Source organism: Microtus oregoni, unplaced genomic scaffold (genome assembly GCF_018167655.1).
Source record: "Microtus oregoni isolate MIOR12 unplaced genomic scaffold, Mior012 000001F_ref0000356, whole genome shotgun sequence".
NCBI lineage: Eukaryota > Metazoa > Chordata > Mammalia > Rodentia > Cricetidae > Microtus > Microtus oregoni.
Window position 1 is genome coordinate 60,082,716 of NW_024543060.1, and position 18,394 is coordinate 60,101,109.

General features: G+C 38.0%; 1 protein-coding gene across 2 annotated transcripts in view; it reads left to right on the plus strand.

Moving 5' to 3' along the window:
* Tafa2 (TAFA chemokine like family member 2) overlaps positions 1-18,394 on the plus strand; it is a 452,112-nt gene that overhangs the window by 308,423 nt on the left and 125,295 nt on the right. For both annotated transcript variants that reach the window (XR_005976475.1, XM_041676392.1), the window contains exon 2: positions 11,599-11,705. Coding sequence is in view for 1 of the 2 variants with exons in the window: in XM_041676392.1 (XP_041532326.1) it covers positions 11,600-11,705 (106 nt within the window). In the remaining variant the exon portion in view is untranslated. The remainder of the gene's footprint in view (positions 1-11,598; positions 11,706-18,394) is intronic.

Sequence of the window (18,394 nt, forward strand, 5' to 3'; positions counted from 1 at the left end):
AAGTATAGCAGAATAGAAGTCTGAGGAGTTCAGGACACTACAACCATACACATTCAAAGCATGGAAACTTGATCTCGTAATTCTTGAAACTGGGCCTTCTTGTTCAAGAAACTAGCTGTGAAGCCACCTCCTTAGCTGTGGGTTTTGATTTAGGAATTGAGAAAAGAATCTTGAGTGTGAGATTCAAAGATGAAATCAGAGAAGGAAAACTTTGAATTTTACTCTAGTCTCTGTCTTTCTACATACTTTGATTCCCCACGTCACCAGATTTTGCACCGAGAACAAAAGAGATGAAGAGGAGGATGGACCAGTAGTGGGAAGAGCTCAAACTGCGCCACGGTATGGAGTGTCTTTAAAATCCCCACCCCAGAGGCAAGAAATATGGAAGTGTTCTTTCTCTTTTGATTCTCACGGAAGACAAAGAAGATCAGTTACAGAATGGGGAAGGAAAAGCAATAGGGGAAGGGAGGAGCCCATGTACAAGGCACTGTGTGCCCCATTTCAACACCATTAACTCGCCAGAGAAGATGGTGATGAACGTGACTCAAGGCGAGCCTTTCTCCCCGGAGACTAATAAATGATGTGCCCAGAAGGCCCAGGCATAGAAGCTGTAGCTGAAGGAATAGGCTCTAAGTTTCATCTGTTCATACACTGCCATCTTCCAGCACCTCTTTGTTCTTGAGAAAGAGTAAAACATCAGTTGCTGAGAAACTTTCTGGTTCTGCAGTTCAATCCCTTTCAGCTGACCACCTAGAAGAGAGTCAAGGAGTGGCAGGAATAGAAAAAGATAATTGTTGAAAGGAAGCAGGGAATAATGCAGCAGTTGGAGGAAGTCAGGCAAGGAAGAGGAGCTAAAGAAGGAAGAGTTTGCCGGGCCACAGGAGGAAGTGGAAAGCAAGGCAAATGCAAACGGGCAAGCACGTACCCAATGTGGAGTGGAAATCAGACTTGCCTTGGGCTGCACACTTGTCTCCAAAGTTCTCATCTTAGTTCCACTGCTAAGCCAAGCTATGAGTTCTTGGCAATAGAAATTGTTTTCTACATCACAAAAGCACAAAGAGAACCCTTATCCAGGCTCACCCCCCTCCATGTGTGGCAACATACATGATGCACATTTTCTGGACATCATTTTTCGTGCAATTTTGAAGTTAATAATGATAATCAACTCATTTAGGGCTCAATTAGAATCCCCACAGTAATTTCCTTCAAACACCAATTGACCCTTTACTGTTGGTCTTAACTCTGGCTAGAATTTCAGGTGTTTGTTTTTAGCATATTCTAACTCTATTGCACCTTATCGCCTTTCCCTTTAAGTATTTATTTTTGCGCCATTCTGTAACATGAAGGGCCATGCCTGCTTGTTTGTGTTTTCTGTCCCATTCGGTACCCCTCAACTGTTTAGCCCCAAAGAAAATCACATTCACCCTGAGACCTGAGGAAGATTTTGCCATTGCTGTGAGTGGGAAGATTGCCACTATCCTAGAGCGGCAACATTATCTCCTGACATGACTGTGCCCATGTGAAAAACACACATTCAGCCATGACTTTCCTCACTCCCAGCATGGATCTCTGGCAACCTTCATGTAAATGGTTAATTTGGATTGTCCACTTAATCTCAGATTGTACGGGACACAAATGAGACACACGTTGGGAGTATCTCTAAGGGCTCCTCCAGACAATAACTAACAGAGAATGCAAGCAACAGAGTCCCATGGCCTGGTGTACCAGGCTGGATAAAAATAGAGGGGAGGGAAAGAGAGGGAGAAGGGGAAGAGAGAAAAAAAATCAGCTATAGATCAATAGTTCCTTCTCTCTGATTCCTGGTCTACGCAAGTGTAAGCAAGCAGTGTTGATTCCTACCTCCAACCCTAAAACTCACTTCTCTGCCTTCACTGCCATGATGAACAGTGACCTCAAACCCGGGGCCAAAATAACCTCATCTTCCCTTCCGTTGCTCTTCAAGAAAGGCGAACATGTATTTTGCGTGGGTGCAAAGTGACTGCTAACCATCACTCCTTGAGAAACTCTTCCTTTCAGGAAACTCTGGATCATCAGGCTCAACAGAAAGTATTTCACCTGTAAAGCAACACTTTATGTCCCACTACCATTATGATGGCCCTTCATGACAATGATCTAGTTTCCTTGTATCAATGTGCTAAGTTGAAAAGTCGTGTCCTACCATTACCAAAATGTAGAATGCCACGCTGAAGAAAGACCAGCGTTGTGACACTGAGTTACTCAGATCAAAATACCAAGTGCTTTGCACAGGTTATTTGCATCTTCATTATCACAATCATCCTATCATGTAACTACTATTATCTGCATTTTGTACATGAAGAAAACATTTTGTATATGCAAACACTGGATAGATGGATGATTGATAGACACATAATAGGTAGGTAGAATTTTAATGCTTGTGTATAACCCTGGAAAGAATATTAGAATGTTTTAATTATGTTTCCTGTCATTCAATAAATACTCTAACAAATCAAATATTGGGATATTTTCCCCAATAGCACAGAAACCAAGAATGAGTACATCTGTCCAACACCAGAATCCTAGTCTTTTCATAGCTCTGTGCTGATTCCAATGAAATTATATGAGGACTTGTATAACATGAAGGGCCAGGGCTGCTTGTTTGTTGGGTTTTTGTGCCGTCCAGTACCCCACAACTGTTTAGTCCCAAAGAAAAATCACACGTAGATCTCTATAAGTAATAAAGCTGATTGCCCCATTAGCTCTAGCCTCTCACTGGCTAACTCTCACATCTTGATTAACCCATTTTTCTGATCTATGTTAGCCATGTGACTCAGTACCTTTTTCAGTGACGCAAATGAAATCCTGATGCTTCGGTGATCTGGGCAGAAGTGGGAGGAATCAACTTCCTCTTTCCCAGAATTCTCCTGTTCTCATTACATCATTTCTACTTCCTGTCTGGTTTTCCCACCTATATTTCCTGCCTGGCCAATCAGTGTTTATTTATAACATGATTGACCGAATACAGACAATTTTCCTGCACCATATTTTAAGCAGAAAATAAAGGTAGTTAAGTCCTGGAGGGGATGAGGGAACAGATGAGTGGTTTAAATAAATAATTTGACACCCACCAGCTCACTGAGGGAAACACTATGAACCAAATATTATAGAAGACAAAATTAAAACTTTGAGACATTGAGGAGCATTTCTCTAACAGGTAGAGTATAACCTACCTCCATGTCTGAACTGACACCCTTACGCAAGGTTGCCACTCTACAGTAAAATTTCCATCAGGAACTGGAGAGATGGCTCAGAGGTTAAGAGCACTGACTGCTTTTCCAGAGGTCCTGAGTTCAATTCCCAGCAACCATAGGGTGGTTCACAACCATCTGTAATGTAATCTGATATCCTCTTCTGGCTTGCAGGCATACGTTCAGGCAGAACACTATATATAATAAATAAATCTTTTAAAAAAGTTTCATCCAGACCAGCTAATATCAGCATACTGGTGTCTGGTAAATACAAGTCCAGCTAATGTCAGCATACAGGTGTCTGGTAGATGCAAGTCCGGCTAATATCTGCATACAGGTGTCTGGTAGATACAAATCTAGTTAATGTCAGCATACAAGTGTATAGTAGATACAAGGCAATTATCTGCAAATATGAAAGCTCATAATTATCCAGAATACACAGTTCTATGAATGATAAATTATATACTATTTAAGACATACCTGTTTATTGTCCTGAAGTGATGAGACGTGGATACAGTACTGTTTCTTTTCTATCTCTTCATTATTTTCTATATGACTAGAAACATGTCTTTCATTTCAACCTCTTTTTTTGGTACACACTTGTTTAAAATGCAACTCATGCTATTAGAATTCACTAGAGTATGCTGACCATTGTCCAGGCACTCTTGACACAAGAAGGGAGCCAGTAGTCAGCAGATCTGGATCCTCTTCTACTCGTTCATGATTTTGAAGTTACTCTTTAGGATTCTCATATATGGTGTTGTAACACATTCACGGTTTAGTTCAAAGATATAACTGAATGGAATATTGAATGAATGAGTAGATTTTCAACATAACCTATAAGTGCATATAAAGTACTATTCAAATCTTCAGGGCATGCTCTTCCTGGTGTAATTCCTCCTTAAGGAGCATTGTCCTAGACTTAAGATCTTGGGGCATTGTACATTTATAGATTTGATAAATAAACTCTGAAATATGAGTATCTGTATTTTGCTAATCCATCTGAGAATACGCCTTTTCAGGGCTCTTTCAGTTTTTAGCTGTTTCACTTCCTGCCTTGTAAGTTCTTAGATTTAAGATAAATTCTAAAATACAGCTGTAGTCCTCATCTGTGATTAAAGCATATGTGCTTTTAAAATTGTTTCACTGTGACTTTGATTCTTAGATGATTCCCAGCAATGATTTTGTGTTCCAGATAACAATTACAGACTAGAAAGTTCCGTGTCCCACTTTGTGTTGGTGTATGTATTCTTTACAGCTTTCTACCAGCAGATAATAATGCTCATATATTCCATTGTGTGGTCACTAGAGTCAGAGTTGCTAAGTAACTTGACAAGTTCATTTAACTACTTTCTGTTGGGGGCTTAGAACCCCATGTGAGTAGGTATTTCTGACTTATATGCCTACTCTACAAGGGGTGGATCTTTGGAGAAATGGTTACACCTCACATACATTCTTTTAAGTTCAAATGTCATGCAATCTCCTATTTGTTATAGTGACATTTTTCTGAGAAAATGGATGGCGTTCCATCTTATAGATAGAAAAGGAGGGCAAGTGTCCCAGCTGTAAAAACAGATGGGCAGTAATGCAGCTCAGCCTTGATCATTTCAGATGTCTTTTTCATGTTCCCGTGTATCTTAGATGGTTGCATCGTTTTCCTTATGGCTTTTGTGTCTGGTTTGAGTGTTAGAGTTTGCAACCTTTGAATATTGCATATTTCTGGAGAAATCATTTAAATGACAATGTATTTCTTTGCCATACCATTTCAACCTGTAGGTGGCAAAGGCATTACAGAAATCCGACAATTTTGTCTATGTGCTGCTAGAAATAAATCGATAGTATTTCTATTCCCACCAAAATAGCAGTATTGTGAAGGAATGAATAAAATACAAGGTAGGCTCATAATAAGACATTAATATAGCAGCTATGCTGAGCATTTAAAACACCTGTTTCAATTCAATGTGTCTGATAGTATTATTTCAAGTACTACAATGTGATGATGGACATATGACATTGATTAAAAAATAATAGTAATAAAAATGATTCAAATAGGCCATCCTACTTCTGGATGATATACAACAGAGTAAAGATGGTAGAATTAAAATTTATTTATGAATTTGTTATCTATTCTTATGCATTCAATAGAAGCATACCCTTGTATTCTTTAGCTTGTATCTAATTATTATTGTTGTGATGATGTGTTGTTTGTATGTGCATTCGTGTGGGAGCATGTGCATGTGAGTACAGTTGTCTGTGGAGGACAGAAGATAGCATCAGAGCCCCGGGAGCTGGAGTTAGAGGTTATTGTGAGCTGTCCAATGTGAGTGCTGGAACTGAACTTTGGTCCTTTGTAAGAAGAGCAAACACTTTAAACCACTGAGCCATTTCTCCAGCTGGCCCTGTACTTTAATATCCATCTATATTTATTTAATATCTATCATCTGTCTTTCTTTATATGTTGATATCTTCCTGTATATGTTATATACATATCATATATATATATATATATATCTCCATGTTTCAATGCTGAAAGATTTCAATGGTAGATTTCAGCATGCTTACTAAAAGAAAAGGTTGGTTTGCTTTCATCTCTTCATCTCCCACTTCCTCTTTGTGCTTCATCTTTCAGTATCCCCCAAGGTATACTATTTTTATTGTCACCATTCCTAGCTGCTATATGTCATGGAAATATAATCATTAAGTTAACATATGTAACGAACTGTCTACCCTACAAAAGACTCAACTCTTTTATTCTAATGAAAATTAATGCCATTCATTCAGTAAAATTATCTTGACATCTTGGCTCCGTGTGATGATCTAGTTACTCAAGCAGTGACTCGTAGGTAGGATTTCTGCCTACAAGGTAGTTATATTTTAACAGGAAAAGGAGAGCATACATATGTAAACAAATGTGAAGAGGAACGGATGGGACTATTTAAGGTTACAAGAGTATAAATGATGCCATGGGATTTTGGAAGAATGAGTCTGGAGGTGATTTCCTAGATTGTGGAGGGTGGAATTCCAGGAAGTGACCTCTATGGGGTAATTACAAAAACCAGAATGTCACACAAAGCCTGAATCAGGCTCTAAAGTGCAGATCAAAGTTTTATAACTAAATTTGGCATAAGTTGGAAAGTCAGGTGTAAAATCAGAAATGGTACCCGTGGTTAGAGAGGCTGGGCAAAGAGATTGTAGGGCTTTTCTTCTTCAGCAGAAAACTTGGCTTTTACTCTCCCTCCTCTGAGTGGGGAAATTCAAGATTTTAAAGCAATGGATGCTGTGGTGGTGTAACATGATTGACATTTTATAAAGACCATTCAGGTCTCTAGAAGGAGGGCACAGGCCTTAGTCTATCCTAAAAGATGCATTGTCACAGTAGGTTTGATTGTCAGAGTCTTTGCCATTGTATGAATCCTTCATTTGTATAGAGACAGGTCATAATTAGGCTTTTAAAATATTTTGTCAGATGTGATGTTTAATTTCTGCAGAAATATCTCCAGCCAAGATGGGGTTGGATGGTGGACCCAGGCCCCAGATTCTACTTCTACACTGCCCTTTGTTTTTACATTATCTTCCGTAGACCAGTTATGCTTGCTTTCTGTTTTCATGAGGAGTTTCTTTTTCTCATAGCAAGTTTTATATTCTTGCTTGGTTACAAGTCACATTTTTTTTTTTCATAAGGGAGGGAGTGAAGGGGCCGTGACTTACCTGAAACAAGCGGCACAGGGGTAAAGGGTGAGAGACTTTCAGTCCTTCAGTTTGAAAACTTCGCTTCAGCATCCTTGATTGCCAAGGTTACCATTTCTCAGTTATCCCACATCCCCCGTGTTCCCTGCAAGCTCCTGCTGCTCAGGCAGCAATTTCAAGGTTTCATCTTCGGTGTGCATTTACCCATTAGCTTGCAGTTTCTGTCCACTTGGTCTTTGTGGTTGGCAATTCGCTGAAATTTTACTGTTTTTATGGATGAATCTGACAGTTCTAATCTATAGGAGAAGACTTTCGCTTGCAATCTCGTGGGTAGAAAATAGCAAAGAGGGCTGTCTCCTCTGCGGCCATTGTACAAGGGTGAGAAGAAACGTGCCTCTCAGCTTTTCCCCTCTTTGTTTTTGTCTGTTTGTCAAAAAATTATTAATCACTCCATTATAGCATTTTGCTCAAATTCGATTATTTTTTCAAGTCAGAAGAAAGCTAGAGAAGTGAGTTCTCAGTCTTTTACTTCTTTTCAGTTCGCCTTTTCCCATTTCTCTGTCTCCTCTCACTCTGTCCCCATTTGTCACCTCCTAATTGCATGCTAAAGAGATAATCGACACACACTTGCTTCCTCCTTGTGTTAAAAACTACAGAATATATTTGCCTAAAAGGTTTTTCAAATATTCAACAAATATGCATTTACCAATTATTAAACTAGAAATTGGATCACACCGTGCATATTCTATGAGTCACGGTCTCTGTACATAGAATCCTTATATTAGACTGGATTGAGATAAAAAAGATGGATTGTAATGCAGTAGTGAACAGCCACTGTAGTGAAATGATATTCAACCTGGTCTTGAATAAATCCTATAAGAGGAATCCTATACTACATGATGACCAGTGAATACAAGTTAGTTATTCGGGGCATTTAGGGAGAGACGCTGGGAATGGAGGGCAGGTGTCAGCTGACAAGAACTGAGATTTTGGTGCAGGCCACAGAGGAAATAGAGAAATGAAGAGGAAGACCATAAGATTAGGGTCAGAAAACCCTCTGATAAGGACTATGCCATTTTTTTCTTTCTGAGACTGGAAGATCACATGAAGCTTTTAAGCAAGGAGACCTCATCATAGCTACTGCTTTTCTAAGGCATAGAAATTGCATTATCTTTAGTTGATGATCTTTAACCAAACTCTGAATATTGCAGTATAGCTAGGAAGTTCAGATACACACTTTAAATATGTGTGTACAGGGGTAGGAAATCTGGGAAGGTCAGATGCACGCTTCAGCTTGTGTGAGGGCTACTGTATAGTTGGAAATAGGAGGGACATACTGTGGGCAGTGAGAAATTTTGGTAACATGCCTTGTTTTATCATAGTAAAGTAGGTTAAGTGTGTAACTTAAGAGATACAAATGGGGTATGATTGACGGACTGGACAGAGTATTGATGATATGAAAGGAAGAAAATAGTATTGTTACACACTTCTAGATGTTGACCTACACTCTCATCTCTTGCCTTCCTATGACAGCTTGGCAGCTTTGTGGGTATTTCTCTTTCCGTGCATCTTGTGGGGAACTGTCTCTTCAGCCACCTCATTTGGTGGGTGTGCAATGGGATGGGAAAATGATGGATGGTTGACCTTGTGGTAGAGATCATTTGTATTGGTGAAGCTATTATCAAGAATTACATTAAGCAGCTCGTGGTGTCTAATGACTTTTGCTCTGTGTTATGTTACACAAGTGCTGCTATGGAATTATGGGATTGGATGTAGAAGGGGAGGCACAGTGGCTGAAAAAAATGAAACCAGGAGGATTTCAATCAAAACCAAGAGAGCTAAACAACAGAAAATAATATAATTAAAGATTAAAATCAAACATTTTGTTTACTGAGAGTGTTTTAGGTCAGGTTATTATTATAGCTCAGGGTTTCACTAAAAGATTTTCCAATGATGCTACTATTTTTCTATGCTACTATGGTACTCTGTTAAAAGATATACTGGAACATGCTTCAAAAGAGGCTTATTTAAGAATATTCTTCTTAAAAACTTTATTCAATAATAAACTCCTTAAATTTGTTGACTCTGAAAACTTGTTTTAAAAATACATTTACCCAATTCATCTTTCACTAAGGCTGAACTAGAATTATATGGGGCCAATGATTTAGAGATCACACTTAGGGAAATGTCAGTCTAATATATAATCAAATACTTGTGTTTAAAATTTATTGTGAACATAAAATATTACATGGACTCCTTCATTTATTCTTAATAACAGTTATAATTATGATCAATATTATTAAAACTCATCCCTACTGCCAATAAAAATATAGTTATGAATTAATTTATACAAACTTACATAGCCAACAAACAAGAAACTTGATGTTAGACCCAGTGAGCAAGTTTAAATGTTCAAATGTCTCTCCCTTCGTGCATTATCTTTGACATGTGACAAGGGGGTCACATGTTTCATATAAATATACAAAGCTACAATAGAAGAAACTTAAGCGGAGTACCCCAGTAGTTACAGGAAAAACTTGAAAGCAATGGATCCAAAATAAGTAAAGTTGTGTAAGGCTCACTGTATTACTTATTTGTCTAGTTGCTGTGATATAATATCTGTCAAGAGCACTGTAAGGGAGGAATGAAGGGTTTGCTTCCACTCAGAGTTCAGGGCTGCAGTCCATGTTGGTGGGGAAGTCAGGCAGCAGGAGACTGAAGCTTGTGATCACATTGCTTTTTAGGTCAGGAAACAGAAGGTGATAAATTCTCTTGTTTAGTTCACTTTCTTCTTTTGAAGGCCATGATCCCAGCCAATGAAATGTTGTCATCTAAAGATAAATCTTAGCACCTCAATTAATTTAATCTAGGTAAGCCTTTATAGTTTAGTCAGTGCCTATCTCCTAGGTAACACTGCCAAGATGACGTCAACCATTAGAGTCATAATCAGGAACTCAGAGAGCATGGATGTGAACCCTGAGACTAGGGAATTGATGTTTGTAAACCTTTGAGCTTTCCTTTCCACCACATGATGTATATACTTTCTGAAGTTAGGCAATATTAACACATATCCATATTAAAACATACACTATATCAAACCATTTTTCATGCATTTCTCCATGTAAAAGAACACTTTGACTTGTATACTCAGATTTGTTTGCTACCCTGGGTCATGAATTGGAAGACGGGTTGTTTTGGCGGTAAAGGTGTGATGAAAGAGTAATTCAGTGACCTCAAGGGGAAGAAGAATCAAGCATGGCCAGGTAAACCCAGAACGCTGTTAGAAGCAAGACAGACCAGAGTCTGTAGGCTAAGAGCACCTTGAGTTAGATGTAGGCTCTGAATTTGGAAGGCTCTTCCTTGTAAGAGCATCCACACAGAATCTACTCACTTTTGTTCTGCTTCTGCCTAACCATTGCAGTAGCTTAAATAAGGATTTTATAATTATGTCATTCTTGGTTTGATATTTATTTTAACATTAAATGTGACCTTAAGAAAATTTCTAAATTGTATCAGCTACAAAATGAGGGTAGACATTATATTCTGAAGAGCAAGAGAAATAATGTATAAGATGCTTGACAAAATAGATGCTGAATGTTTTGATAAAGAAGTAGTTAACTTTTTTCCCTTTCCTTAATTTTATGAGTTCAATTTGAAAATGTTAATATTTTTTAATTCTGATTTTTTTCATTTTTCTCCTACTTCTGTTGAAGTACAATAAGTTTATTTCAACAGCATTGAGTCTCTCACTGCAGAGTGGTACATATTTAGTTTGGTAAGATTAGCTGGCTACAAGAAAACTGTGTTACTGGGCATTTTCAAAATCTCAATTCAAATAATAAATTTGAAATAATTTTATTCTGAGTAGAGTTCATCTAAGCAATGAACATTTATTACTTTTTGTGTATGTATATGGGCATATACATGCGATAGAAAATGTGTGTATGTATATGGATGTACACATGACGTAGAACATGTATAGAAGTCTGAAATTGAAGAAATAACCTTCAGGGAGGGAAAGAAAACAATGTCATTAGAATTGCATTTATTTATTTATTTAGTTGGTTTTTCGAGACGGTTTCTCTGTAGCTTTGGTGCCTGTCCTGGAACTAGCTCTTGTAGACCAGGCTGGCCTCGAACTCCCAGAGATCCACCTGCTCTGCTTCCAGAGTGCTGGGATTAAAGGCATGCGCCACCACCGCCCGGCTGCATTTATGTTTATATGAACAAGGAAATATCAAGATTTCTAAGTTGTTTTCAGTTGATAAAAATGGACAAAAGCAAATTGTTGCTTGATTCTTGGATCATATAAAAATGGCTTTGTTTGGAAAACTTCTATTTCCTCTTCACAGTTCTTACATAGTTGGGCATGGTACCTCATACATGTAATCCTCATTAGTATTTGGGAACCTGAGGTAAGAAGTTTATGAGTTCAATACCAACCCATCCTACATAACAAGACCCTGCTCCAAACAACAACAACAAATACCACAACCACAAATAACAGAAATAAAAACAAACTAAACATAGTAACCTAGTTTATATAAATAGAACCTTCAATGTGAGAAATTCAAGTTTCCTGGGGCCAGTTACGTTGAGGTGTCATGAAAGACTTGCATGTAGTACCATTACAGAAATACGATGATTATATGTTCTGAGGAATTGTCTTGCTTTTGTGTCGCAGGATGAGTAAGAGAGACTTACAGAAAGCCACAAAAGGAAAGCTGCTGATGATCATTTTTATCGTGACCTTGCTGGGGAAAGCTGTTTCCAGCGCCAACCATCACAAAGGTGAGCTCTGCGCGCCTGCTCTGTCTGTGTGCGATGGTTCCTTTGAGCAGAGTGCGATAAGCTGTCTTCACTGGTCTGCTCAGTTTTGTTAGGTGTGGGCTCCCCCTAGCAATTTTCATTTTCTCTCAGTGAAAATGCAGAGAGCTGTCTTCGAGTTGACTTTGAAAGGAGAAACGTGGTGTTTTCAGGATGACTGCCAGGTCTGCGAATATTGTCCAATGAGTGCAAAATTCTGTCGTCCCTCCATTTTTTAAGGATAGCGATGTTAAAATGTTGACTTGGTATGTAAGAAAGATGAATTTCAAATTGCCCTTATTTTCATAAAGAAAATGTTTTTCATGGCACATCTATTAATCATATGTATACACTATCTGCAACGTTTTCCTTTAGGTTTTTGTAGACCACGTCTTTTTTGGCATTGTGCCTCTGTGCCCGTCCTTTGGACACCGTTTCTACCATGATCCTCAGTAGGCTCTGTCCTACCACAGAAAAGTGAGACTATTTGTCTCTATGTGTGCGCTGTCAGCTCAGAATCACTCCCTTTTCTCTTTCCTTGCCATTAGACTAAGCGTAATGAATGGCTGCCTTTTCCAAATGAGTTTAAATGGGCCTTTTTCTCCATTATATCTACCGTAATCAAGTACTCATAACCTGAGAAGTCAATTTAGATTTTTCTGTGAAATATGGTTTGACTCTTCAATTCTCTGTCCACCGCGAAGGCTAGCCATTTCCTTTCTTATTTTGTTTTTGGGGTAAAGGAGGTATTAAGAGTGCTCTTTAGATTTGCTAACACTGAAATTATTTACACACATGCATTTAGTTAGCCTTGAATGGAACATTAACACAGAGAGATGAAAGATATGGTGTGGGAATTGACGTCGATATAACAAACCCCTTCCTTTGCCTTGAAAACAAATAAATAAGACTTTACATGAAGGAGAGTTTTGTGGAGAGTTTGTTTTTATTTTGTAATTCTGTTTTTGGGCTATAGAGGCATGTGTGTTTGTAAATGTACATTTTTCATTAAATTAGCCCATGTTCTGTCAATGAAAAATTTAAACCTCTTTAATAATTGTTTTCTTGGTTTGCTTTGCTGTTGCTGTGGTACAGTATTCTGATGAGAGCAACTTAATCACAATTCCATGTTATAGTTGATTGTCTCGGTAAAGTCACAGTGGTAGGAGAGTGACGGAGCTGGTCACATTTCTCTATAATGAGTTTAAAGTGAATGCCACTATAAAGGCCACATTTAAGAATCCTTAAGTCATGCTGTACAGTGCTAGCTCCAGAGCTATTAGCTCTTCTTACTGCTTGTTAACATGATACTTTACATATTTCTTTCTTGATTTTATTTATACATTTCGAAAGGTATTTATTTAAATTATGTGGGCACATGCTTATCTGTGAGTGCAGGTGCCTATGTAGTCCAGAACAAAGTCTCTGCTATCCTGGAGCTGGAGTTACAGGTGGTTGTGAGCTGCCTAAAGTAACTGTTGGAGACTGAACTCAGGACCTCTGGAAGAACAGCAAATACGTTTACCTGCTGAGCCATCTCTGCAGTCTCACAGCATAAAACACTGCATTGTATAAGAAAATGTCAACCGCCAAATGCAATCCACTGTGCAGCAGTGAGTCCAGGTTATTCTCTAGTCCTTTCCACCTTGCCATTAGTTTGCATAAAGATTTTATGAGCGATACCTTTCTTTTATGTCTCCCTTTCTCTCTCCTCCTTTCTTTTCTTCTCCCCACTCATTCTTTTTGTCTTGAGTTATTTCACACACAGAATTAGAAGGGCAATGTAAACACCAATTGTATAGCACATGTTCATAAAAGTGAACACAGTGTTCTCAACAACAAGTTGGGAAGTATACCCCTTCTAGTGCACTTGAACCAATTGTGTCTGCAGACTGACTTCATCCCACGCTCCTGTAGTGTGCTAGCATAATCATTGTTCTAAATGTTCCGTTTAAAATGTCTTTATATTAACAATAACCTCTTCATGTGAGCATGAATGCACATTTCCAACAGCAATTTCCTTAGCTTGGGTAGTTCTTGAATTTGTGTACACAGTATTAGGCAATAAGTATTCAATTGTAATTTTGCTATTTTTCCAAACAGTGCTTTTAAGGTATGTTATAAAGTATAACACATTGATTTTCCACAGTTGATCCATGTTGCATGAAGTTACTGCAAACATACTAAAAACATAGACATTTTGCATTCTATTTTCTTCCTGTTCTGAACAACAATTTAGGAGTATTATTGTACATTGCTTTCAGTGCACACATGCAAGTTTCTTTGGAGGTAACAATGCTGAATGGTGTTCTAGTCTAATAGCACAGATAAAGTTGCTCTGAATATTTCCTTTTTGTCTTTTTGTACACTGCTCTCTGTGTATCTTCTTCCATTCTGAATATATCTCACTTTTTTATTTTGTTCAGATATTGGTCGATTTATTAATTTTCAAAAGACCAATTTTGCCTCTACTGTTCCTTTCATAGAATTTTGTTCCTTTCATACAATTTTGCATTTTATTATGTAAGTTATATATTTTATTCTGCCCATAAAGTACTAAAATGATAGTACTATGAATTTACTTGTTCTTATGTGGCAGATACTTTAGTTACATCTCTTTCCTGCCATCACCTGTGTTGGGGCCTTTGACCTTCACTGGGTTTCCAATGCTTCTTCTATAAAATCCCTGGGCTACCCTGCCACTGGCTTTCCCTGTCACAGATCTGCCATTTCCATAGCTGTTTGATAAGACCTAAATGTTTATAGTTTTATTACCTTCCTCAGTTAGGCAAAAAATACTTGTGTCTGTTTCCAATTATAAAGGCAGATAGAGATAGATATCTGGTGTATCTACACTGGAATTATGAAATTTGCATTCTAGATAATAACAGGGTGACAACCTAGGATCCATTCCAATCTGGGCTCATTGAAGCAAAACAAGATTTACTCTTTGGGGTATGGGAGCACAATGGTTATTTCTTTCTTGCAGCTAACACATCCTTTATTCTTTGTCACTCTTCTGTGCATGTCCCCTCTTCATTACATGAACATGTCTTGATGAAATTTAGGCAAGCCAGGCTGATTCAATTACAATACGAAACCAGTCTCTGGTTCCTAACACCTTGGTGAATGAATACTCAAGGTAAAATATTTAAAGTAATCTAGTGTCATTGAAGAACATCCAAGCTAGATACCAGCTCATCTAATCTTCATAACAGTTGATGAGATGGATACTACTGTATAACAGCTTTTATTGATCATAATCTGACTAGTAAATGTTGCAAGTGGGATTCAAATCTGACAGTCCTGCTCCATGTTGCCATGACATATCTGGTGCTGAAATTCTTCACTACTGGGTCTGTTTGTCTGACCTCTTGAGTCCACAGATTAATATTGTTCATGAACAGAATATAGGTGCTGTCACTCCTACCACTAAGCTAGAAGTGTTATGTGCATGATGACATTGTCAACACTGTTCTCTCTGTGTAGTTCAGTTTTGGTATTACATTTCTACTTTTCAGATCTTTCTGTGCTACACTTCGGAGTATGTATTCAGGTCTTTCAAAACCATTCATTTTTTTTATGTTTTCTTGTGTATGAGTTATAGTTTCATCCACAAATGAGCTTTAGTTTTATTTATTATATGCCTCTAAAATTGTTTTCTTTCCTGAGAATTTTCTGCAATATAATGTCTTTATGGTCCTTACTCTAATTTTCTGCTTTCCATCTTATGAAATTTTCTAATTTGTTTTGCGAAATAAATTAGACATTGTGTTCTCTTCAGAAGGAGGGACTATATCATATTTATATTTACTCTACAGTTTTGTGAATTTTTATTTAAATCTTTTAGTTTTTTGAGCATTTTATAAGTACTGTGTTTACATCAATTCCACCCTTCCCTTTCACTCTTCCAAATCCCCCCAGCTGCCTCTCAAATTCAAGTCTTCTTGAATTGTTGTTGTTTTGTACACACACACACACACCATACTGAGTCTGTTGATGTTACTTTCATGTATATGTGTTTAAAGCTGCCCACTTGAGACTGGATAGGCTATCAGGGCTCTTGTCTCTGCAGAAGGCCAATTCTCCCTCTTTCAGAATCCATTGGTTGCCTGTTTCTTTTAATTGATTTTTATTGAGCTGTACATTTTTTTCTGCTCCCCTCCCTGCCTCTCCCCTCTCCTGTTCAGCCCTCCCCTAAGGTCCTCATGCTTCCAATTTACTCAGGAGATCTTGTCTTTTTCTACTTCCCAGGTAGATTAGATCTTTGTAGGACTCTCTTAGTGTCCTCATTGTTGTCTAAATTCTCTGGGACTATGGTTTGTAGGCTGGTTTTCTTTGCTTTATGTATGCCTGTAGTTTTTGATCTAGTGGTTCATCTTTGTAAAATTCTCTCCATTCCTATCAACATGTTATTTTGGGTTTTCGTTATTAATGTCTTGTTAAGGCACACATATGATTGAAATTTCGTGGGTGCAGCTTCTCTATCGTGTCCAGAAACACTTTTTACAGCCGACTTACTCATCCTCTGGTACTTAGAATCTTTTTGCTCCCCGTTTCCATCTTGATCTCTAAGTGAAGGGGTTGTGTTGTAGATGTAACAGCTGGGGATTGGCACCCCATAGTCAATTGTTCTCTGCATTTTTGACCAGTTGTGGTTTTCTGTGATGGTTTTTGTTAGCTGCAAAATGAGTCTTCTTTGAACAGGGATGAAAGCTACATGTATCTGTGGATATAAGAATAGTATTTAGGATGTAGTCGGGGATTGTGCTGGTTTAGGAATGTGGTAATAGAGAGTCCATGACCTCAACAACACGCACTGGCTATGTTTACAGTGCCAGGCAGAAATTTCCTCCTATGGAGTGAGCCTCATATCCAATTAGGTACCTGTTTCTTTTTTTTTTTAACCCTGAAATATAAGTGCTACCATTTTACCTTGCGTATGCATTTCCATGCTGGCCATTGTGGTGGCTTATGGGGTTTACAGACAAATAGGAAGTTGTAAATTATACCACGACACTGTAGAACACTATAGATAGCCATCTTACTCTTCCCTGGGATGTTTGTTTGATGTTTCACTGAGATCTCTACCCCTACTTATCATGTGCTTCCCCACCCCACACTAACTGGTAAATACAGCTGGCGGAAGCAGTGCAAAGAGGAACCCTAATGGGGTCACTTTTCACCCAACGTATTCTTTTCAGCTGCCAGAGCAATTGCTGCCCAGATCATCCACCCCACTGATATTTAACTCCTGTTTTGCTGATTTACAGCTCTGAGAGCCTAGGCTGATACAGTTATAATCAAAGTTTCTTATTTAGCAGACCTTTCTCTTTCCTCCAATGAAAAGTATGGCCTCTGTAGAAATAAGCACTCCTGTACTGATGGAGTCCAATGTCATCTTGTGGAAATATTTTATATTGGATACTCGTAATGGAAAAGTTGTTTGTTTACTCAATATTTTTTGAGTACCTGCATCAAGGCAGAGAATATAGTAGTCCATAAAAGAGATAAAAATCTTTGTCTTATGGAGCTTTTATCTCTGAAGTAGGAAAATAGATAAAAAGAAAAGGAAATAAAACGGTATGTTTTATGGGATAAATGCTGTGGAGAGTGTATAAAGGAGGAAAGCGGCAGAGGAAGTGCTGAGGAGGGATTATATGTTTAAATAAGGCCTTTGGGCATAACTTCACATTTTTTGTAGGGAGTTATCAAGGGGGTGGAATGTTCCAGGCAAAACATCCATGAGTATAAATGTTTCCAAGCATTCTTGGAGACAGGGAGAAATACTTAAGAGGAAGGTGTGCATACAGCAGAGAATTGTGAACAGGTAATTTCAGAATAGACAGATGTGCACTACGAAGTGATCAAATCAATAAATAGCTGCAGCAATATACTAATGCAATAAATCCTGCTCTTAAGAGCAGCTAAATGGAGAATTATGTTGCTCCATTTCCTTGCTATGACACAGGGACACACTCGTAATCCACTGCACCTTTTCCTCAGGGAACAGATATCTAAAAATCTGAAACCGTTGTCACCATATTAACAGACTTCTGTTCTTTGGGAATTAACAGTCCTTCACAGAGAGACACATAAGTTTATTGCTCTCGCTGCCTTGGAAAGATTCTGCCCTGAGTTTTTATAATTATATTGAGCTGGGCATTTCGGGGGGGGGATTAGCTGAGAACATTGTGACAGTGAGTCAGAAAATATAAGCAATATTTCCCCCTTGGAAGCAATTACATTAGCTACAGCTTCAGATACTGGGGATCAGAGAGGAAACATTTTAGTTTAGGTCTCCAAGTTCCCAAAAGAAAAATATAGCCATTAATCTTAGAAAGCTAATATGTTTTTGTGTCTTTTCTTTGTCTACCCACCAAATCCCAACTAAATCTAAAGTGAACAAATCATCCGTAAGTATTTGGGTTGGAGACATAGTGTGAGAACTATACAGAGGAGAAAAAAAAAATCCTAAAAGTTAGCTTGAGTAACTACGTTTAAATACAAGCTATTCTCACTGTAAATCAATATAATTAATAATTTGAGTTAGAACTCGTGATGAAGTTTATTTTCTTCCTAAGAAAATTTAGTTGAAAAAAAAAATGAAGATTTTAATTTTTGGATAAAATAACAACGGTTAGAAAGTTTAAAGGTAGCTCTTAAGTTGAATT